The following is a 20,610-nucleotide window of genomic DNA, read 5'->3' as shown; positions in this document are numbered from 1 at the left end:
CTTTTCCAAATACAAATCTGAGAATGGTATGTGTAATTTTATCAACGTTAATTCCAAAATTTCTTATTGAAAACTAAATGTAAGAAATGTACCTTCCACTTTAATTTCAATAGCTTCTCTGCCTGTGCTTACAAATACATTGCCAGTGTGATTGCTTGCTGTATCTAAGGCGAGGTGGGAGACATCATCTTGAGATGAGGCTTCTTTCTCTTTCTGTGATGCTGAAAATCTATTTTTGTGTCTGTCGGTAGGGGGCGTGTGATACCTATAGATAATAGCCCGCTGCTGCTTCTTCAATCCTCCAGGGTTTCAGCAAAACCCATCAAAGGTGCAGGCCAAAAGACAAGGTGAATTGGTCTTCGAGCCAATCAGCGTTAACAGTGCAGTAGTTAAGTAGTTTAATCCTTTCGTAAAAAATAAAGGTTATCACATCCGATACACTGAAAAGGAATTCATAATATTGGATTCTGTTGAAAGTATAAAGACATGAAAAAACATTTTAATTGGGTTTTCAATAGACATTTTCACCTAGCACAGTTTTGTTTTCATTGTTCTTTTTCTATATACAAAAGAGAACATTTCCAGAAGTAGTTAAGGGTCTCAGGTGAGCCTCAGGATTACAAATGTTATTGTAACGGTTCAGTTAACCAAGTAGAACTGAGATCTTTGTTTCTCTCAGCTTTAACAACTACACCTACGTCAGGACAGCCAAACTGTGAAGTCCCCAGGAGGAAGCTTGGATCCCTCCAGGAAGCCTGGCTCTCAGCCTGTCTTTTGGGGGTGTTTTCCTATGCATGTGCGTGCCTGGCCATGTCCGATCCAAATAGATTCGCCTCACGTCACCTTCCTACCCACCACCAGCCCACCACCCCTGCACATAAAACATTCATTAGAGCACAGCCTAGCACTGTAAGAAATGTCTCTCCAAATAAGTCATTAAGTATCAGATTCACTCTTTGATTCTAGGAATGACACCAGTTACCTGAAATTATGATCATTATTGTTATTTTCAGTTCAGTTTTGTTTGTGTCCAGTATTTTCTATAAACAGCCTCGGACATAAAATCCAGTCTTTCTTTTATTTGCCATGATTAATAGCCCATGCGCTCAGAATTAGGAGGGATATTTCTTGCAGCGTGATACAGACCCATAAAACATTCATCTTCGAATTCTCTCTCTCCCTCTTTCTGTCTCTTTCCGCCAAACGCCCCTTGCCGCCCCGCCCTCCCTTTCCACCTCTCCGTGGTAAACGCACACTGGCGCGCACCAGTGCGGCCGACATCCGTGCTCATACCACACACTTTTTTTTCAGTGTACTTGGGAAATACAGAGGGGCAAGTAATCAGACTGGATATGTGCTGCGATTTCAAAAGATGGATTCAATACTCGGTTTTCGCCTGTGCCGTTGATTCTCCACTTCTGCGTTAACACTTTGAGCTCTTCTCCCGAGCTGTTTGCGCGTCCTATATTTGGGGAGGTGTCGACTGGTGCGTCGAGTCTACTGATCCCAAATTGGATGTTTATTGCTGACTGTTTTTGAATCTCTCGTCCACATGACTGAGCCAGGGTGCAGCTGGAGACGTGGCTCCCCACTCGGGAAGACCTACGGCTAAAGTTTGAAGGGTGCAGGGGTGCTTAAGTCTGCCTGTTTCCCGTCTTGCACTGGATTTGCAATAACCCATAAATTGCAATAATTAGCGGATTTCCTATCTATCTCCGTATACGTGGGATTCATTCTCGGAATTATAAAGCCTCTGGATTTCACTTTCATCTGAATCATGAAGACCGTTATTATTGATGGTGAGTACACATCAGACAGCTGGACACCTTTGTAAAGTTTTCACATATATCAGACAGTAGGATCCCGCTGGGTTACTGCGCACTGATAAAATCCACAACGGTGCAGTGTCACCGCTCTGTGGAGGACAGACAGAAAGATAAATCAGGTGTCCTAATTGGAGTTGACTCCGTTCAACACCCCCGAGGTTTGATTAAAATAAGGTATGGCTATCAGCATGACAATAAAAAAAAAGAATCGAAAGAAATCGAAAAATAAAGCCTTTATATACAATCAAATATTATTTTATTGTTGGAACGGAAGAAAAAAAAAACTAGAAACAGAAGTATCGGCTGTAAACGACCTTGAATCAGTGGCTCTTAATTGAGTCATAATTTGGATCTTATCTTGTGCGTGTCTTGTTTTCCCTTATATGCGTGTGTCAGTGAGAGTGCGCATGAGAGAGCGGGAGGCCGTGTACTGTTTGCAGTGGTCAATATGCTCTGCATGATATCGCAACTTAAACCGGGCATCCGCTTCTGCCCGTCTGGACGCTGTGGGCTGAGCGTTTGATGAAGTCTGCAGATGGTCCGCTTGGCGGCCCAGTAATACCGCTTCATTCCCCAGCTCCTTGGCTTATAATTGGTGTTTTGGTGGCATCGTCCCACTCAGGGTGCCGCCAAAGTGACAGGAAATTGGGCCTTGTAGCTTTCATGACTGGACTTGGAGCTATTCTAATGAGGGCAAGAATGCTTTCTCAATTCTGCCAGAAATGGTTAAGAATTTAATTTCTTGTCAGTTGTTTGAGTGTGTGTTTGTGTGCGTGAGGACACTCACAGAGAGCTAGAGGGAGGGTGGGAAAGGAAGGAGGATGCAGCACCTGGCGTGTCATTGTGTCTCTTCCTGCACCTGACTGTAACCCTGTGTTTTTTTTTTGTTTGTTTGTTTTTTGTGGCTTTTTTTTTGTTTGTTTTGTTTTAGTGATCTAGTCAGGTTTACTGCAGTGCAGAGTGTATAACACAGATATGACATGTGCTGTTTGGTCAGCAGCACCGAGGCTGTAACATCCACTTGGTTCAAATAAGATATTGTGGAAAATCTTCATTTCCACTTTGCCCCACCCATGCATAGACTGCCCCAGCACTGTCACATGCATACACCACTGCCACAGTGCTTATGCAACATGCTGTACACACTCCATCTTCCTCACGTTCACGACTTGGCTAAAACTGCAGGAATAGGGTGAGAAAGCTGCAGATTATTGTGGGGATACAGAATAACTTTGCTTTTCACAAGTAGCAAAATCAAAGAGGCACATCTGCTTGTGCATTCTCTTTGATATGTCACAGGGTGATGCAAATTCAAGTGCACACCCCTTCATTGGCACAGAATGGCTCTGGGTCCCTCAGACCCTACAGGCAACTTTTCATTACCCAACTGCTGGCATGATTTAGCACCAGGCGTCTGACACGCACCTATGTCTGATTTGTATTCATTTATTTTTTTTTGTTTCTGCAGCAATTATAATTGGTATCCATCTCTCAGGCACCTGATTTGGCTGAGAAAATATGGCCTGCCTTTTCTTGTGTTTAAAGTGTCACAGTGAGGAGGGACTTTAATTTACACTCTTTTTCACCCAGTCAGCATATGATCAAATGCCTCTGTGGGAAAGCTGTTGCTTGGGGGTGCCGTCGCTCCCTGTCTACTGCCAGGCAAAGCCAATGAAGCCCAAATGAATGGATAAAACCATTATAGTGGAACTGAACGCTTTCTCTTTGAAACCACTACACATTTAGGGCATTTTTTTCCCCCTAATTAGTTAACTCTGTTATTTTTTGGCAATGCCTCGCCAAAAGTTCTGCCCCATTTTCAAAAATAGGCCACAAGATGCATCATCTGAGGTGGCAAGATGATTGTTCTGAATGCATTAAGCTATGAGAAAATGGTGCTAATAAAACAAAACAAATAAACAATAAAAAAAAAAAACAAAGCTGATTTGCATTGCAGCATTAGGGGAATCCAACATCATGATATAAACTGACAACAAGGCAAGGCATCTTCCGCACCCTGAAAGGGAATGTGAAATTGATCCATCTTTGTGTTTGTATGGATGTTTATACAAGCGCAGGGGGAGGGCTGGAAGAGATAATGTGTGTGTGGGTGTAGTGTTCAGTTAGTTTATGGGGAGGTCTGTAGAAAGGAGAGGAAGTTAAGAAAATGAAATAAATGTTTTTGGGGTTTTTTGGGTTTCTTTCATAATGTACTGTATGGATGGCGTGGCAAGTGAGGGGAAAATGATTAGGGATGTTATTTTGAATGCTGTTTACATCCGTGTGAGTTATAGAGTTACAGGTTTGTTTGGTTTTTGTCATATTAGTCATTCATGGTAAGCAATGAAACCAAACAACACTGTTTTTGGTTGATATTGAATTGATAGTGTCATCCATTTGGTGCAGATTTGTCAGCTGCTCCATGATACAGATTTCCTGTTTCACCACTTTCCAAAGATGCTCATTGAATTGAGATGTTGTTTTTAAAGGCCATTTAAGTTAATTTAACTCACTATCGTGTTTAAGAAACCAATTTAAGATGATTTAAACTTTGTGACACGATGTGTTATCCTGCTGGTCTCCAGAAGGGTACTCTGTAGTCATAAAAGGACAGACATGGTAAGCAACAATACTCAGGTAGGCTGTGGCATTTAAATGATGTTCATGCCCAAATGGGAAAACATCACACCACCACTATGACAGGATGGACCCCTGCTTAATGCCAAATCCTGATTCAATGATCTAGAGGTCACAGGAGAAATCAAGGCAGTGTTTTTCCTGTCTTTTATTGACCAAATTTAGAGATACAGTCAAAAGTCTCAGATTCCTCTTCTTAGCTAACAGGAGTGGTACCTGGTGTGATCTTCTGCTGCTATAGCCCAATGTAGTTCAGAGTCTTGTGCATTCAGCGATGCTCTTCTGTATACCTTGGTTGTAACGAGTGGTTACTTGAGTTACTGTTACTTTCCTATCGATTAGAACCAGTCTGGCCATTCTGACCTCTCACATCAACATGGTGTTTTTGTCAAGATAGCTGTTGCTCACTAGATATTTGTTCTATTTTACAGACTATTCACTGTAAATCCTAGATATGTTAATATGGGAAAATCCCATTAGATCAGTAATTTCTAAAATATTCAGATTTATATTTATTAAATATTCTTATTTTGATGTTTTGATGATACATCGGTCCAGAATCTCTCATTTTCGTTCTTTCAGTTGAGATGTGGTGACTGGGATGACCCACAGACAGCGATGATAAGTTAATTCAAACCACTGTAACAGAATGTCCCAAAACAGCATAAAAGAGCCAACTACCGCCTCACTGTAGGCGTGAAACATTGAAGGGTTTTTTCCTTGAATTCCTCACCTGTCAGAATAGGAGTCAGAACAAGGATGATAGATCAAGTTTTCATGAATATCTCCACGTCTACAAAATGTTTCTGCTCGAAAAGCAGTAGGATGAAGTTTACACTTTTCCTGTTCCTACACCCTTATTTCAAATTCCATTATTTACAAATCAATATTCAGAATTCAACATTATATGATCCATACATTTTTAACTATATACAAGTCTACACTCATATATAATACACACATAAAACAATTTAAGCTTGTAAACCAAAACAACAGCAAACTACATTTTTACATAAACTAAGCATAACTGGCAAAATCTGAGCTCCTCCAAAATAATCTCACAAAGCTCAGAGATTTTGCCATAATGATGATAATGATGCATGCAAGAAGTCACTGATTTACCTCAACTGAAGGAGATAAACAGGAGGTGTTCTTGCCACTTATTTCACATAGTGACCTCTGGATTGCCACTGCACACAGGGTTTGTGGTTAAATACACTGGTGTCACCCATTTAGTCATGGTTCTATGTATTTTGGTTGCAACCTTTAGTTTCATCACAAACGAATGTTTCATTCAAAGTAAATGAAATTTAAACATTCACCTGTTCAGCCGGATGCATATTTAAATGTCTTAGCAAAATATACTGTTAACTTTTTAATAATAGGTATTTAAATGATGTTGAAAAGACTTTTTAATGACTAAAATTGAGTTGTTCTCTTCATGTAACGCACTGCTGGGTGATGTAATGACATCTTTGGCAGAGTTTTTGAATTAAAATAATAACAAGATTTCACATGCAATTATACATTTCTATAAGATCTGAGTTTGTGAAACGTTACAATAGATCAGTTTTATCATCCAGTTTCTCAACGTCAAAGGATAAAGATGTCAAAGTTTTATGCTACGGAGCTCGTTTGTATTAATGCCTTAGTTACAGTGACAGATTCAAGCAGGCTATCTGAAAGTGGATCTGCGATGTTCACTGCATCCTGATGAGCTTGCTCCTTGAGGGGCTTCTTTTAATTGGCCGCGCCCTTCAAGTAGATCTGCATTTGTTTATACAGTACATGCACACACACATTCAGACTCCCACTGATGCGCACACGGGCATGCTGGCCTAAGATATCCTTGGAACCATCCGCTCTAGGTTATCCCAGTCTCACAGCCTTTCACTTCTAATCAGAAAGACAGAGAAACTAAGTGGATAAATGAGCAAAATTCTATTTGTTTATACAGAGGAAGCTAAGGGGCAAAAATATAAAAAAGCAGTTGAAATGAAATACACTATTCCCCCAGATTACCAGTTCTTAATCCTCTCTGTGGGTTATTATTGTACTGTCAGAATATTTGGAGAGAGAACCAGCAGGAGAAATGCTGCAGTTTTTAACCCCCCCACTCCCTACAAGTCTTTTTTTCACATAACAAAAAATAAATTAAAGAAATCACAATAAATGTAAGTGTTGGCCCTTGTCTTGAAGATGGTGTGGGGGAAGAAGGAGGGCCAAAGGAATTAATGTTATGCGTGTATATGGTGTTGACGCAGGTGGAGTCTTTATGAAGGGATTTAGTTACGTCTTTTTACAAAAAATAGAAATCCACTTTGACACCGTATTATAATCCTTTCAAGGTGCCTACGCATAACAGAGCAGATCACACCTTCCACTTTTACTTTACACAACACTTTATAAAATGACAAGTGAAATTTGCACACGATATTCAGTTGTGTTGACCCAGCAGTGATACATACTGATGGGAACCCTTTCTTTCCTGAAGATTATATGGATGAAGGTCCTAGTATGCACAAACTGAGCTGCCTAATTTGTTGAACACAGTGCCCATCTCACTCTGCTGCAGTGTCATCTTTCATTCTGTGGTGTCACAGTTGTTCTCGCTGCATCTTTGGAACACACAGTGCCCACTTTTCTGTTTGTGTACTGATGAAAGTTGCGTGGATGCGCTAATCCTATTGCAGATGCGAAAGGGTGCGATGAGCTGCTTGAACGTCAGTGACGCTGATTATACCACAATGGGGAGGCTGACTGATGGCCTAGTAAATTGTTAATTAGACAGAGCAGAAGCCGCTCTTAAATTAGACGCATGAATGGAGCCGTTGTCAGCCTTATAAGTCAACCCTGCTCGGCTCCTTTTCTTGCAGGCTACAGTGACATTCAGATAAAGCAGCTGGTTGATCCAAGATGTGAGCAGTGTATGGCGAAGGGTTAGCATAACAGATCAACACCATAGTGCATATATAGCTAGAATCAGGGTTTTTTTTAGGTTCAATTTTTGAATATCATGGTTTTGAGCTGTAAAAATAACTACAAGGATTGGAGATATAAGTAAAAACATGATAAATCCTATGGTGAGTGTTCCTGCATGCACAGGTATTGCTAAAGGACAAATTCCAGCTCCTATAGATCAACAGCTGAGAGCTTAATTGCTGCAGAAAAGGAGTTCTATCAGTAGGTATCTTTAGTAAAAACAAACCGACATATAATTAGCAATATTGTGCTTGCATATATGGTATGCAATCTGCACACATTCATTGCTAGTTGATGTGCATATTCTACAGCAGGACTATAAAATGTAAATGTGTAATCTCAGTTTTATGATGTAAAAGTTTTAGAAAGAGAGGAGGAACTTCCGATTTCTTTTATCCTGAAAGAATAGATACATTCTTATTTTTCACCATATTCCTTTCATAAGCGAGGTCCTTAAATTACCCCTCATCATCCTGATCGAGTCAGCCTGTGTTTGTCGTTAGATTGCAAACTTAACAGATGGGAGCTGGTGTTTTGATGCAGAGTCTTACTGAATGTCTGGTACCACATTGTTGAGATGCTTAAGTTAGCGGGGTCACCTTTCTCTCCCTTTATGCATTGTTGGATTTTGTTCTTCCTTTATTTATCTTCATTCAAAGCAAAGTTCTTAACAATCACTCCAGGGTGTTGTATGTGAAGGACAAATACTTTATGTTGAAGACTGCATATATTAGTTTTCTAAGGTGTTTGCTAGCAGTAAATACGCACCTTGAGTTGACAGTCAGAGATAGATAGATAGATAGATAGATAGTAGAGGTGGGAATCACCAGACATCCCACGATACGATATTATCACAATACTTAACGCACAATACGATATTATTGCAATTTTTAAAAATATTTTGCGATATTCAGATTCTGTACATAAAGGTAAACTTTATCAATATTCATTTTATCTAATATCAAAGTCTCGCACTCAGTCTTTCTCTCATTTCAGTCAGTTTTATTGTTGACAAACTGAACGGTTTGTATTACAGTCTAGTCCAACTTACCATGTGGTACAATTATAGCTATTCTAAACTATGCAATTTATGAAAACTATGCAGCCCATTCAGCAACTGAAGAATTTGAAAGTAAATTAAAACAAAACATAATTTTACATTAAATAAAAAAGTTTTAAACTTAATTAAAATAAAACATGTATTAAATTAAAATAAGTAAACTGTCATGTTTATTGCTGCCAAAAAAAAGTTAAACACATTTGGACAGTGAAGGAATGTCAGGATTCTTGCTCAGAAAAAGGATCAACATGCTCTGAAGTCAGAGCACAAAAACCTTTTTTGTAACAAAATATTGATTTCTGCTGTCCCTGTATCGATACATTATTAGCAAACAAAATATCACGATACTACACAGTATCGATTTTTTCTCCCACCCCTAATAGATAGATAGATAGATAGATAGATAGATACTTCTGTTTGAGATAGTGGTAGAACAAAGGCTTTCAGAAATTCTGTGACATATTGTTCTTTACCTTATATTGCAAAACCTTCACAACAGTAATGTGTCTGCCTGTGAGCTTGGTAGTTCACCACTGAAATATGTATGGGGAGCCCTTCAAAAGAAATAGGTCATTACTCCCCGACTCAGGGGAAATTGATCTGTTATAGATGTGAAAGCTCATTCTGTATGTGCTAAACATATATAATGTGTACCTGTTCTGGCAGCTTTATACAAGAATTTCACAGTTTGGGTTTTTTTTTTTTTTTCGCGTCTGATAACTTTCTTTCATACACAAATCGGTGTCCTCAATGTCTGGTGGGAGTAAAAGGATTTGTAGAGCAGGAAATGCATAATCCTGCAACTGCGGCAGAAGGAAAGAGTTTCTAAACATACTCACAAGCATAACAGTGGAATCAATGAAGATCCCACTCATCTGCTCCAAGAAGAGTACCCTATAACCTTCACTTAGAAAGAACAACACCACTCTTTATCTGCATGTAATTGAACAGGGCTGACCTCACAAAGCAAAACAAAGTATGATGGAGAGGCACCCCTCTCCAAGCTAAGATGTAAGGTCTGTGTTGAAGAATGTTGACAAAGATTTAGGTTTTGCTCTCAAGTTATTTTAAGTCCAAAGTAGATTATTCTTATTAAAATGCAAATCTTACAAGTGTGCTTCACTTCATCTTTTGTTGTTTAGCATGTGTGGTGAATACATATACCTTCCTATTCCCTTACCTTACGTCTTTCTTTTACTTTTACTTTCTCCCAGTTTTCTCGCAGCGTCTTGGTCATTCTCCTGTCTCTACCTCGATGTCTTTACCGCATACACACTGTGGCGTATATTTCTGTCTTCACTCTCAGGTGTAAATGCTGATTATCTCGTGTAGATATCAGGCCATGGCAAATTAAATGTGACCGCAGCTGGCCTGCCAGGACATCCATTATAATGATATCTGTAATCTGCTGGGTTCAGGGGAAGCGGTGTCAAGGGGTTGGAAGATAGTGGGATGATGATGGAGGGGGATTCAGTATGGTTCCAATGGCTGGCAGGAAAATAGAGCACATGGATTTCCACCACTGATGAGGTTCAAATTGACCATATGTCATCCATGGGTTTTAAATCCTACGATCAGAATAGCATCCAAGCCTGTAAACACACCGTAAGCTGAGGTTGTGTACAGTATGTTGAATTCATTATACTCCTTTATTTCGTCTACTTGTACCATCTAATATATAAATAAATTGTGGTTTCAACCTTTAACTTTTGAATTTTCTGTCATATCGATCAAGAGTGTATGGAGCTCTTTGTTTAACCAAGTGGTCCAAATCCTGATAACTTATTGGTTCCTTAGATTATATAAAATACAGCATAAAATCTGCATTCTCTGACAGTCAATAGGGAGCAACACCTAGGGCTGAAAAATAACCAAAAATGTATAAATATCTAAACGTAAACTTCCCTAATGACCTATGATCTCAGTTTCTAATTTAATTCTAATTTCTAGTTAATTCAACATGATGGTTAGTTAGTAAGTAGATGATAAAACAGGTTATGCCTTAGGGCATTTCCACTTTGTGACTGGGAAATTGGTAACATCACGAAATTGCCTAACTGGAGTCCAAAAATTAATTGCTTTAAGTAAGTAAATTCATTTTTATGTACATACCATTATTTATTCCAGTTAGAGCTGCTGATAAAACGAAAAAACAAACAAACAAAAAAAACCAAACAAGCAAATTTCTCTCTACTATATTATCAGTCGGTGAGTTTCCGAATGGAAATTTATCCATATGAAGATATTCCTGTTGATCATATTTGGGCACTGTGCAAAATTGAAATAACAGTATTTAAATCCCGCAGTGTTGCATTTTGACACAACTCTAAGTGTAGAATAGAGATTAGATAAGTGTTAAAAAAAGCATGGAGTCCTTTGACATTGAACATCAGACAGCACAAAGCAAGAATTGATTTGATGAGCGAAACAGAGATATGTCACTTTTGCGGTCACATCAGCTTGGCTGGCTTTCCAAACCCTCTAATCTAAAATGGTGCATGTTTTCACATGCCTGTACGTGTTCCCAGCAAAGCCTATCATCACAGCAATTATTCCGGGGGGAGAGATGAGAACTGCCAACACTCAATCTCCAAGCTGTAAACAAATTATGCCGAGGGGTCTTGATGATGGCTGTGTGAGAAACAAAATAGTCTAAAACCAATCTTGATGGTCCCACTGTGCCATCTTGGGTCTTCAACAAGCAAGAGTGTGCCATCGCTAGAAGGAAACTGGCTGGATATAGCACTGCCTTCGGAGGTATGGTGTATCTGTGTAGCAATTTTTTTTTCACAATGTATTTTGCATCACTATCAGAAGTACAGCGCCCACTCCACTTGCTTGGATAATGAGTTTTGACAGATCAGTCCTTTCCTTTGTTAACATAAATCAAAGCTTGAAATTTGCACCTAGCACTTTCAAGAAGTAATTAATAGAGATACAAATTGCCATATGTGTCCTTAAACATAATTTATTTTGACACAATGGCAATGAGTCTGACAAGGCTCACATCATTTTATAATTAGTTAAACAGGTGGTGCCTTGTATTTTGATCTGTCACGTTTAAGCTCTTTTGTCATGTGGAATTTTCTGGTTTTCAATAAATCTTCCTGCGGTTTTGCTATAGGTAATTGACAAGTTATGTTTTCTCCCCCTCCAAAGCTCCCTAGGAAGGCATTAGCATATTGAGTTTCGTGCCTGACTATGAAGTGATTCCCACCATGCCTTTAAAAGGCATCGCATGAACAGGCAGCACATTATACCAAAGAGAAATATGAGGCAAGAGAGAGAGCATGCTCTTCCTCCACTTTTTCTCTCAGCTCATACACACTTTAGCAATACAAGTTCAACACCTGCACACATACAGCACATACTTGCACGGACACATGTTTGCTGCTTGAATCCCCCCTCCCGCCGCCGTTACTTGCTGACTAGCAAACTGACCATATTTTCAGGAAGGGTGAGTGGTACATATTACATTTACATTTCCCACAGTTAACTCTGGAGAAAAAGCCATGAAATAGTTTCACCTTCCTCTCCAAGTTAAAGACACCTGAGCCCTGCCAGGTTTTTCCTTTGTTTATTGTTGTTTACTCTACCATGACACGGAAATTAGAGCTGGAAACTCTATAGACTCCATCAGCAGTTCACAATCACTCAGGATTTATAATACTTGGCTACTGGAAATGCACAGAAATTAAAGTGCTGTAGTACTTTCCGAAAGTCAATATCACAGTTAAAATCTAATGTCAACAGCCCACAGTGTCACAAAATACATTATTGAGCAAGCTAAATACATTATTTCTAAGTGCATGCAGTGTTGGGTTTTTTTAAAGCTTAAGAGTGGGACTTTTTCATTTTACACATTCATATTAATGAATGTTCTTTACATTTAAAGCATTGCACAATTAGTACACACAATGCTGATTGAGACTGTCAGCACCAATAAATCACTAAAATTTCTCATGCTCAGTCTAAAAAAGAAGAAAAAGATAACAAAGACAAATGTGGGCTTTCCTCATTATAAAAACACTTTATTAGCATTTGTTTAGAACTCACACTGCCAGAAGGAGCAGAAGGCGGGGATAAAAAATTCCAAACTTTTAGGATGTCAAGATGCTTTTCAGGGTTTTCACTCACATTAACATGAAGAAAAAAAGAGATGTACTCTTAAGCAGGAATTATACTTTCCATGTCTGCGGGGCTCTGCTCAGGTCCTAGTTACATACGTTTAGCCAACAGACAGTGCAAGGGTTTGTGTAGATGTCCACGTGCCTGCCTTTTTTTGTGTGATCTCACTTACTTGAATTGCATTACACTTCCCAGTTACACATGCTCCCTAGGCAGCTGACTTCCACCAGACACCAAAGAAGTATAACAGGAATGAATGTCTGGCTGTCGAGTTTTCACATGTCCATGTCCAAAATGGAATATTATCTAGGCTTTGCGTCAAATGCAGTTATCCTTTCTGTAAATATATTCTTCTGGAAAACTATGAGATGTTTTTTACATTAAATGTAATGCACTACATTAGATAAAAATAACAGTGTGAATTAAAGCAATGAATGCAACAACAGAATAGTTTTCTATTGAAGTGTTTTAGTGGGGGGGAATCATAGCTATGTGCCCTCATAATAACATATGTCCTGCTACATTTGTGATTAGTTCCTTTGTGAGATTTTTTAGTCTCTCTTGCATTTAAAAAAATAAATAAATAATTTGTCAGTTCATGTAAATTACTCTTCATACTTCATACTAGCAGCTTTTTATTATCGCACAGGAAACTAGGTATTTAGCTTTGGTCTTCCAGGTTTTATGTTGAGCCTATCCCAGCTACCATAGGGCGAGAGTTAGGGTATTCCCTGGACTTTTTGCCAGTATGCATGGATATTTAATACAGACAGTCACAAATACAGCCCACATGTACAGCCAATTTAGAATCACCAATGGATATAACCCCACTAACTGCCTGTCTTTTTGACTTTGGGAGGAAACCAGATTTCCTGGAAAGAACCCACATACACACAGGGGGAATTAAATTTCACTTCAGTTCAGTTTTACTTTTATAGCGCCAAATCACAACAACAATTGCCTCAATGCTCTTTATATTGTAAGGTAAAGGCCCTACAATAATACCAAACAAGCATACTCCACACAGAAAGGCCCCGGCCAAATGATGCATTCTAACTCAGAATCATCTTGTTGTGCTGCGCTAATCACCGTACTGCCCACTAGAAGTAATCTGAACACTTTTTATTCATATAGCACAAATTCAAGTTAACTCAGGGCATTTTGAAACATTATAATACTTTACATAATTATAAAGTAACCCAACTATTCCCTTTGAGCAAGCTCTTGACAACAGATTAATAAGTAGAGACCTCCATCAGACCAAGACTGAGGTAGGGTGGCCATCTATCTTGATTGGCGGGGTAAGAGGAAAGCAAAGAGAGAAATGATGAGCACAAGCAAATTATTAATAAATCAAATAGTAACCATCCCCAGATTGGAGAGGCCTATAACTGCAGATTAGGAACATGCATCTTCAGAGCCAGAAACACTTACAGAAAAGTACAAGGAGACAGAGGAAAGCACTACAGAAGAGTTAATAACATGCAATAGTGGCGATTAAGGGTTTTTATATAGGTTCAATAAGAAAGATCTATTCTGTCATATTCTATCTCCATTCCTTTTTGTAATACTGACCATTTTTGCTGCTGTTTTTTAACTCCCATTTTTCCATTTAAATGAGGTTGAATTAACCTAATTGAAAATGTCAACATTATACCAGGTATTGAACATTCTATCTGCCCTTGTTCTCTCAGCCCATCAGCTAGGCCCTAGTCTCTGTTAAATTCATTGTTATCTGCCGTGCTCCCTTTCGAGCCATCTGCCATGCAACCTTGTGGCAGGGAAGATACATTTTATAGTATGTTCTTTTCTTCCCAGTCATGTTACGCAGCTATATTTTTGGAGATATTTAAACCAGAGATATTTGAGGAAAACACTGGGGCATCTATCTACTAAACTCTTGAATACTGGAGTATTACTTCAGATCGATGGCAGATTTTCCAGTCTTCAGCAGCTAGTAGTTAGTATTATTAATCTAGCTCGTAGTCTGCATTGTCAGTTCTCAGTTCATTCTCAGATTCTGTCAATTCTCCAGTCCTGCAAGAGCCCAGCAGTTGTGTTGAACTAGCTCAGAGTTCCCAAACTAGGTTTCTTAGCATCAAAGAAGACCGAAAAATTCACCCCAGCCAAAGCACAAATGCCAAAGTATGAACCACCCAACGTCCTGGGCTACCCTTGCCCTTCCACCAGAAAAGCTGGAATGGCACCGTCTCTCTACACTGTAATGGCATCTGCCCCACTCATCTGGTGATTCTTATATATGATTTATGATTTCTAAAACATTTCAATAATAAAGGGCTTTCTGTCTTATCTTTCAATGTTATCATTTTTAAACTCTATCCCAGGCCTTTTATCGCCATTTAATCACAGTTTGTCCAAATCTTAGTTTATCAGTATTCAGGCTGCTCCATCAGAATAGGTGCTGCTACTTTAGCAGCTAAACATGAAATGTTATCCTAATCTCCTAAACATCTGGGTCACTGCTGGTCATCTGTTGCCAACATTTTATGACTCCTGATTCTGATATCAGCCTCTAATCACAAGATCTTTCAGGTCTTAAGATTCTTGGGGTAAGATCAGCATATATTTAGTTGATGTTTATTGTTCACATTTGTCTATTTTCATCATATTTATTTTTGTTTGGTTCACCTGTTTCTCGCTGTCTTAGAGCCCTTTAATGACAAACCAGTTACAGTCTCTCTTTCTTCTATCTGCTGACAACCTCTGGGCAAAGGCTGTCATTTCTTTTTCTCAGGCCTCTGACAGTCAATCAGAAAGCTTCATTTTTTACCCTCTGCCTCTTGACATCCTCTAACCAATCAATGGCCTCTTTTCTAGCCTCCAATGGCCACCAGCCAATTAAAGGCTCTAATTTCTCGCTTTCTTTGACCTTAAACAGCCTCTGGATGATCAAAGGCTCTATTTTTTTTCTTTCTGGTTTCCAACATCCTCAAGCCAATCAAATGCCCTCATTCTCTCTCTGGCTTCTTTTCAATCAAAGGCTCTTATTTCTTTCTTTCTCTGTCCTCCAATGACTGCCAACCAATCAGAAGCTTACGTTCTTCCACTCTCTCTCTCTCTCTTTCTTTAGCAGCCTCTAGCCAATCAACGACTCCCAGTCCTCTCCCTGTGACCTAGTCAGCTAGCCTTCTTTGCAAGATTTCATCTTCGCTGTCTTTAATCTATTTCTGACTTCTTCTCTCATCATAATTGTAACTGTTCTTTATCTGTCATTTTTCTTGACTTTGCCTGTTTCATATCTTTTCTACTCTGGAGATGAGATTTCCATGCTATGTTAAGACTGCCTCTGCTGTTCTCTTTCAGGTCCCTTTATAATCCCCTACCTTCTTCTGGGATTGTACACTATGATCTATCAAATTGTCAGTAATACTTACAATTTTGAATCTTCACATTTTTGCTGTTAATATTGCTCTTTTCTTCCAAATGAGCCCCCTTTGCTGAAATTAAGTTTTTATCTATCTTAATTGAGGAAGACCTGTACTCTCACATATCTCTTGGTCATATCTACAATGCTTCATGGCTTTTTCTCCAATACCTCTCTTTTCCCACAAATTTGAATTGAGCTCTAAATTTTAATGTCACTACTTGTATCCAAAAAACAAATCTATCTGTGAGCTCTGAGCCAATCAGCCCCTACTCCCACTCAATGCTCCTCCTCATTTCCACTTTATCAATTGTCAAATGTGCGCTGTCCAAGTCTCCATCAGCCATCTGCTTACTCTGCTCCACCACCCCCGTTTGTTTTACTCTCGGGGTTCCAGTCTCCATTGGCTGTCTTCATCTGGGATTTGACTGCAGGATGTCACTTCTCATTGAAGTATAAAATTTTGCATGCTCATATTTTTCAGCGAGGAAGGGGGGTGGTAAACAAGTTATGAGTAAATGTAAATGAACAGCCAAATTTAATGTAGGGACACTATTCCCTTAAAGACTCATAAACAGGTAAGAGAGCAAGTATACGTTCATAAATTCTTTGGAGGTCAATTGTAGCATCACAGCATTTCCTGATGACAAATTCTATCCACACACAACATTATAATAGAGAACATTTTATTTCAAAAGCTATAGCATCACGCATTAGAAACCATAAACAGCCATTAGCTTTTTCCAGTGTGAAAGCACTGCACCTCACCACTGGCTAGGCAAGGCATTACTCAGCAAATGGAAACTGGAGACTGGAAACTTTATTGCAGATGAGTGGATGAAAGGAGAAATAGTTTACTGACATGAACTTTATGGGGCTCTTTTCTTCAAGGCTGCCTCGTTTACTGAATCTGTAGGGTTTTTACAGGGAAGAGCTTTCATTGGGCAAATATTGTCAAGCAAAGCTGAAATTATGTTGACATGTTTGAATTGGCAGTGTTACTTTAGGTATCTTTCCCTCTTGAAATACTGAAAATATAGGCTTTTATTAGGTTTTGTTCAATTCTTACACTTCTGCTAAACGACCTGTTTTTTGTCTTTCACGTCATTCCAAGGATATGTTTACTTAATAATTACATGAAGATAGCTCTTATTTTTTTCTCTTGATAATAGACTCTTTCAATGTTTCATCTGCTCCAGTAAAAACTTCCACATTATGTAAGTGACATTGAAACAGCTCTTCTGCAATGATTTCTCTGCCAGTACAGGAACACACTAATTGTCGTTTTCATATCAGTTCAGTGACTGAGCGTTGTCAGTATGTGATTTTTTTAACCTTACAATGAGTTTATCCAGCCCACTGACATTGCTATGCAAACTATCCTCCTGTGCACCACCTCTTCAGTGAGATAAAGTTGGAGCCGTGCATACTGGGACTATATTACATTATCGACTCCTCATCCACTTAACAGGAGAATCAACTCCCTTGACAACTAATTAAAGTCATTAAAGGGGGCACAAAATAATGCATTTTTTGCTCAGTGGCAGCTGGGTTCATTCTACCGGCAGGTCCAGATGAGAACAATTAACTGCATATTAAAGTGGCCGCGTGACACGTTTGAGACAAGTGAAGATGGTGAATTCGGTACAAAGTGCTGATATGGGTGTCATCAAAACTGTAACTGATTGCTTCTCTACTTAGCACCTTTTAGCTCAAAAGCCCTATGTTAGAATCCATTAAAGAGATTCTATATCTGTAAAGAAACAGCATTAAATGTTTTGCCAATCACAGTATAAGATTTGTGGCTCGCTGTGTAACGTCAGTGTTAGTTAGTTTCCAAGCATTAGCAGCCATACTTTTTGAACACTCAGATACTGCTGCTGCTTTTGTAGCAGTACTTTAGAGCACGAATAGCTCTTGGGACAAATTATAGGTTACATCATTAACATTTACATAAAAATGCTTGGCGAGTTTTACCATGCATTATATGTTTCTACTTTATAACATTTTCATTATCTACAATTCTAATGGAGGCTTATGCAGGTTAAATGCACGAAAGACTTGCATAATAGCTGTGACTGTTCACAGACAGATGCTACTTTTCTATGGGCAAAAAGTGTTCCATATAACCTACTTTATATATACAGTACATATTCCCATCATAAAAAAAACTGTGGTGAAGGTCAACATTTTTTAAGATCCAGTGGGAAAGGTAGAGTGTGTGTCTCTTTACAGGGTGAGATGTAGGAATAAGCAGAAATTACATAGGTAAATATTCAGCGTCCAGATGTTGATTAAAAAGACAAAACAAAGCCTGGTTTCTAACATAAGGAGCAAGATGAAAGGAGAGGCTTTAAGAGTTCCTCCACCTAAGGTAAGCTGTTACAAAGCTGAGTCTGCAGTTATCTCATATCCACTGTGCTCAATACAGGAAGAGAGGAAAGGGAAGGGAAAATAAGGGCTCGGCATTTTGTTGCCAGATTGACTCCATCTTCAAAGAGATATTAACATAGCACCAGTTTCCTTTTATCATCCTTTAATTTCAATGATGCCAACCCAAATTAACATGACTGAAGCTCAAAATATCACAAGCACAAACGATGGAGAGTAAGATTAGGAATAACAAAGAGAAAGGTATGCATTTTGAAGACAGTGATCTGCCTGCCAAACAGTGTCTTACTCCATCACTGAGCAATCATAGGTCATATTGCCTGAAATTCTTCATTTCGTTGACCTAGTTATGTCAAATGATGTTTCTATGATGACATATCAACTATTATTGGGCAAATACAATGGTATTAGTAAATTCCAGAGGTTCTAGTTTTTTTTAATAGGATACCCTGGTGACAGTACTGTTTTATTGGTGAGGAAAATGTGCTACAAAAACACTCCAAGTAACCGCTGTAATGACTGTTTTCCATCTCGGGGACATAGACTACAGTCTTGCAGCTGTTCTCTACACAGTTTGTTGAAAAATTATCTTCTGATGAGGCAATGTTTCATTCCAAATGTGGTGTGGAAATTAAAAAAGACTTAAGCAACTTGTTTGGAATACCAAATAGAGATTTAAAGAAAATTGAAATAAATCAGTGAAGGCTTCCTACAGGCTGCTTAGATCAGTGGAGAAAAGGAAATACCTTATTCTGCATCAACTTTCATTGCACATGAAAACATGTCTGCGAGACAAACAATCTCACTATCACTCCCACTCCTTATACATTTAATTGGCCTTATGTGTCTTGGAAAATGTCCTTGAACATTCTGCTCTGTTTGCATCTCAAAACTTGCAGTAAATTTTAAACATGTCATCTCAGCAGGACCAATTGTCCTCCTTCCTTCACTGCGGAGCTACCCAGCAGCATAATGTTAGAGATCGAGTGCTACAGCAGCTTCCTAAGCCTCTCAAAAGAAGATTTCGGCTGCTCTTTCCCCATGCTACATTGCTGTCGCAGACATTGCATGTTTAAGATAAAAACAGGGAATAGAGGATCTTGGAAGATGATGTAGTAGGGCTGGCGATGAAACAGAAGATCAGACTGCAGCGGAGAACTCTGGGAACTGAGAAAGACAGAGTGAGGAAAATCATGCATACTAATATAGCCCTCAGCATTCTTGTCTCTCTTTCACTACTTTGCATAGAGGTCTTTACTTCAACTTTATATTTCATGGCTTTCATTTAATGATGCCTCCTACACTATATTCCCCCTTTTGTATAACTTCCCCACTGAAGCAGTCATGAATCACAGAGCTGAGGCTTTTTTCCATTCTATGTCATCAATATGTCATCCTAATTCATACACAACTACCTATACCATAGTGTCAACCTGACAGAGATGTTGGTACTGCATAGAAGTAATTTACCTGAGGTATAATGTGGGTAATAACTGACACAGCATATTGGCTAGGGTAATTAACTAAGAAATGATGGTAGTCACAAGATAAATGACAGTGTGTCTGTGGTATTTCTATCATTAGTTGCATACTGTACTAGAGTGACAGTCTGAGAATGTGCTTAGCGTGGCTTATCTATCTGAGAAATGATGATGAAAGCAGATGAAAGTGATGGATGCTGGGTTCTCTGTCAGCTTGAAGGACAATGACGTAAAGTTCAAATGCTCCTATGGTCATATATAGTTTTAGAATTTTTAGATAGTCTAGTTTTTTTAGTAATGCCAATATTATCCACCCAGCCATTTTTAGCCACACTGGGACTAAACTGAGATTCCCAGACCTCCCTGTCCCCAGGTACCTCCTCCTCCAGTTCTTCCAGGGGAATACTAAGGCCTTCCAACCCTAGAAAAAGGAAGTCGAGCATGCATTGAGTCTTCTAGTTGGACACATAATACATCACCTAGGATGTATCCAATAGGCATTGTGGTCAAATACTCGAACGATCATAGCTAACAGCTTTAAGTGTGGAGAAACATTGAAAGAGCTGTCTCTAGATGACTGCACTCCTTATATTATCTCTAAATTTGAGCCCAGACACTTTCAGAGGAAGCTCATTTTTGACTCTTGTATCTATGATCTCATACTTTCTGTCACTAACAGCAGCCTGTGACCAAATGTGAGGTTAGCAAAGCAAAGAAAAC

The 20,610-nt window shown here is 38.9% G+C and overlaps 1 protein-coding gene across 1 annotated transcript in view; it reads left to right on the top strand.

Annotated features, from left to right (window-relative positions):
* The first annotated feature begins 1,255 nt into the window (after positions 1-1,255).
* rtn4r (reticulon 4 receptor) overlaps positions 1,256-20,610 on the top strand; it is a 45,536-nt gene continuing 26,181 nt past the window's right edge. Inside the window, exon 1 of the mRNA XM_006803849.3 lies at positions 1,256-1,799. Coding sequence (XP_006803912.1) covers positions 1,778-1,799 — 22 coding nt within the window. The 5' untranslated portion in view covers positions 1,256-1,777. The remainder of the gene's footprint in view (positions 1,800-20,610) is intronic.

This window comes from Neolamprologus brichardi, chromosome 12 (assembly GCF_056152115.1).
Source record: "Neolamprologus brichardi isolate AB-2024 chromosome 12, ASM5615211v1, whole genome shotgun sequence".
Classification (NCBI taxonomy): Eukaryota; Metazoa; Chordata; class Actinopteri; order Cichliformes; family Cichlidae; genus Neolamprologus; species Neolamprologus brichardi.
Note: the sequence above shows the minus strand (reverse complement) of the source record. Positions and strands in the feature narration are given on the sequence as shown.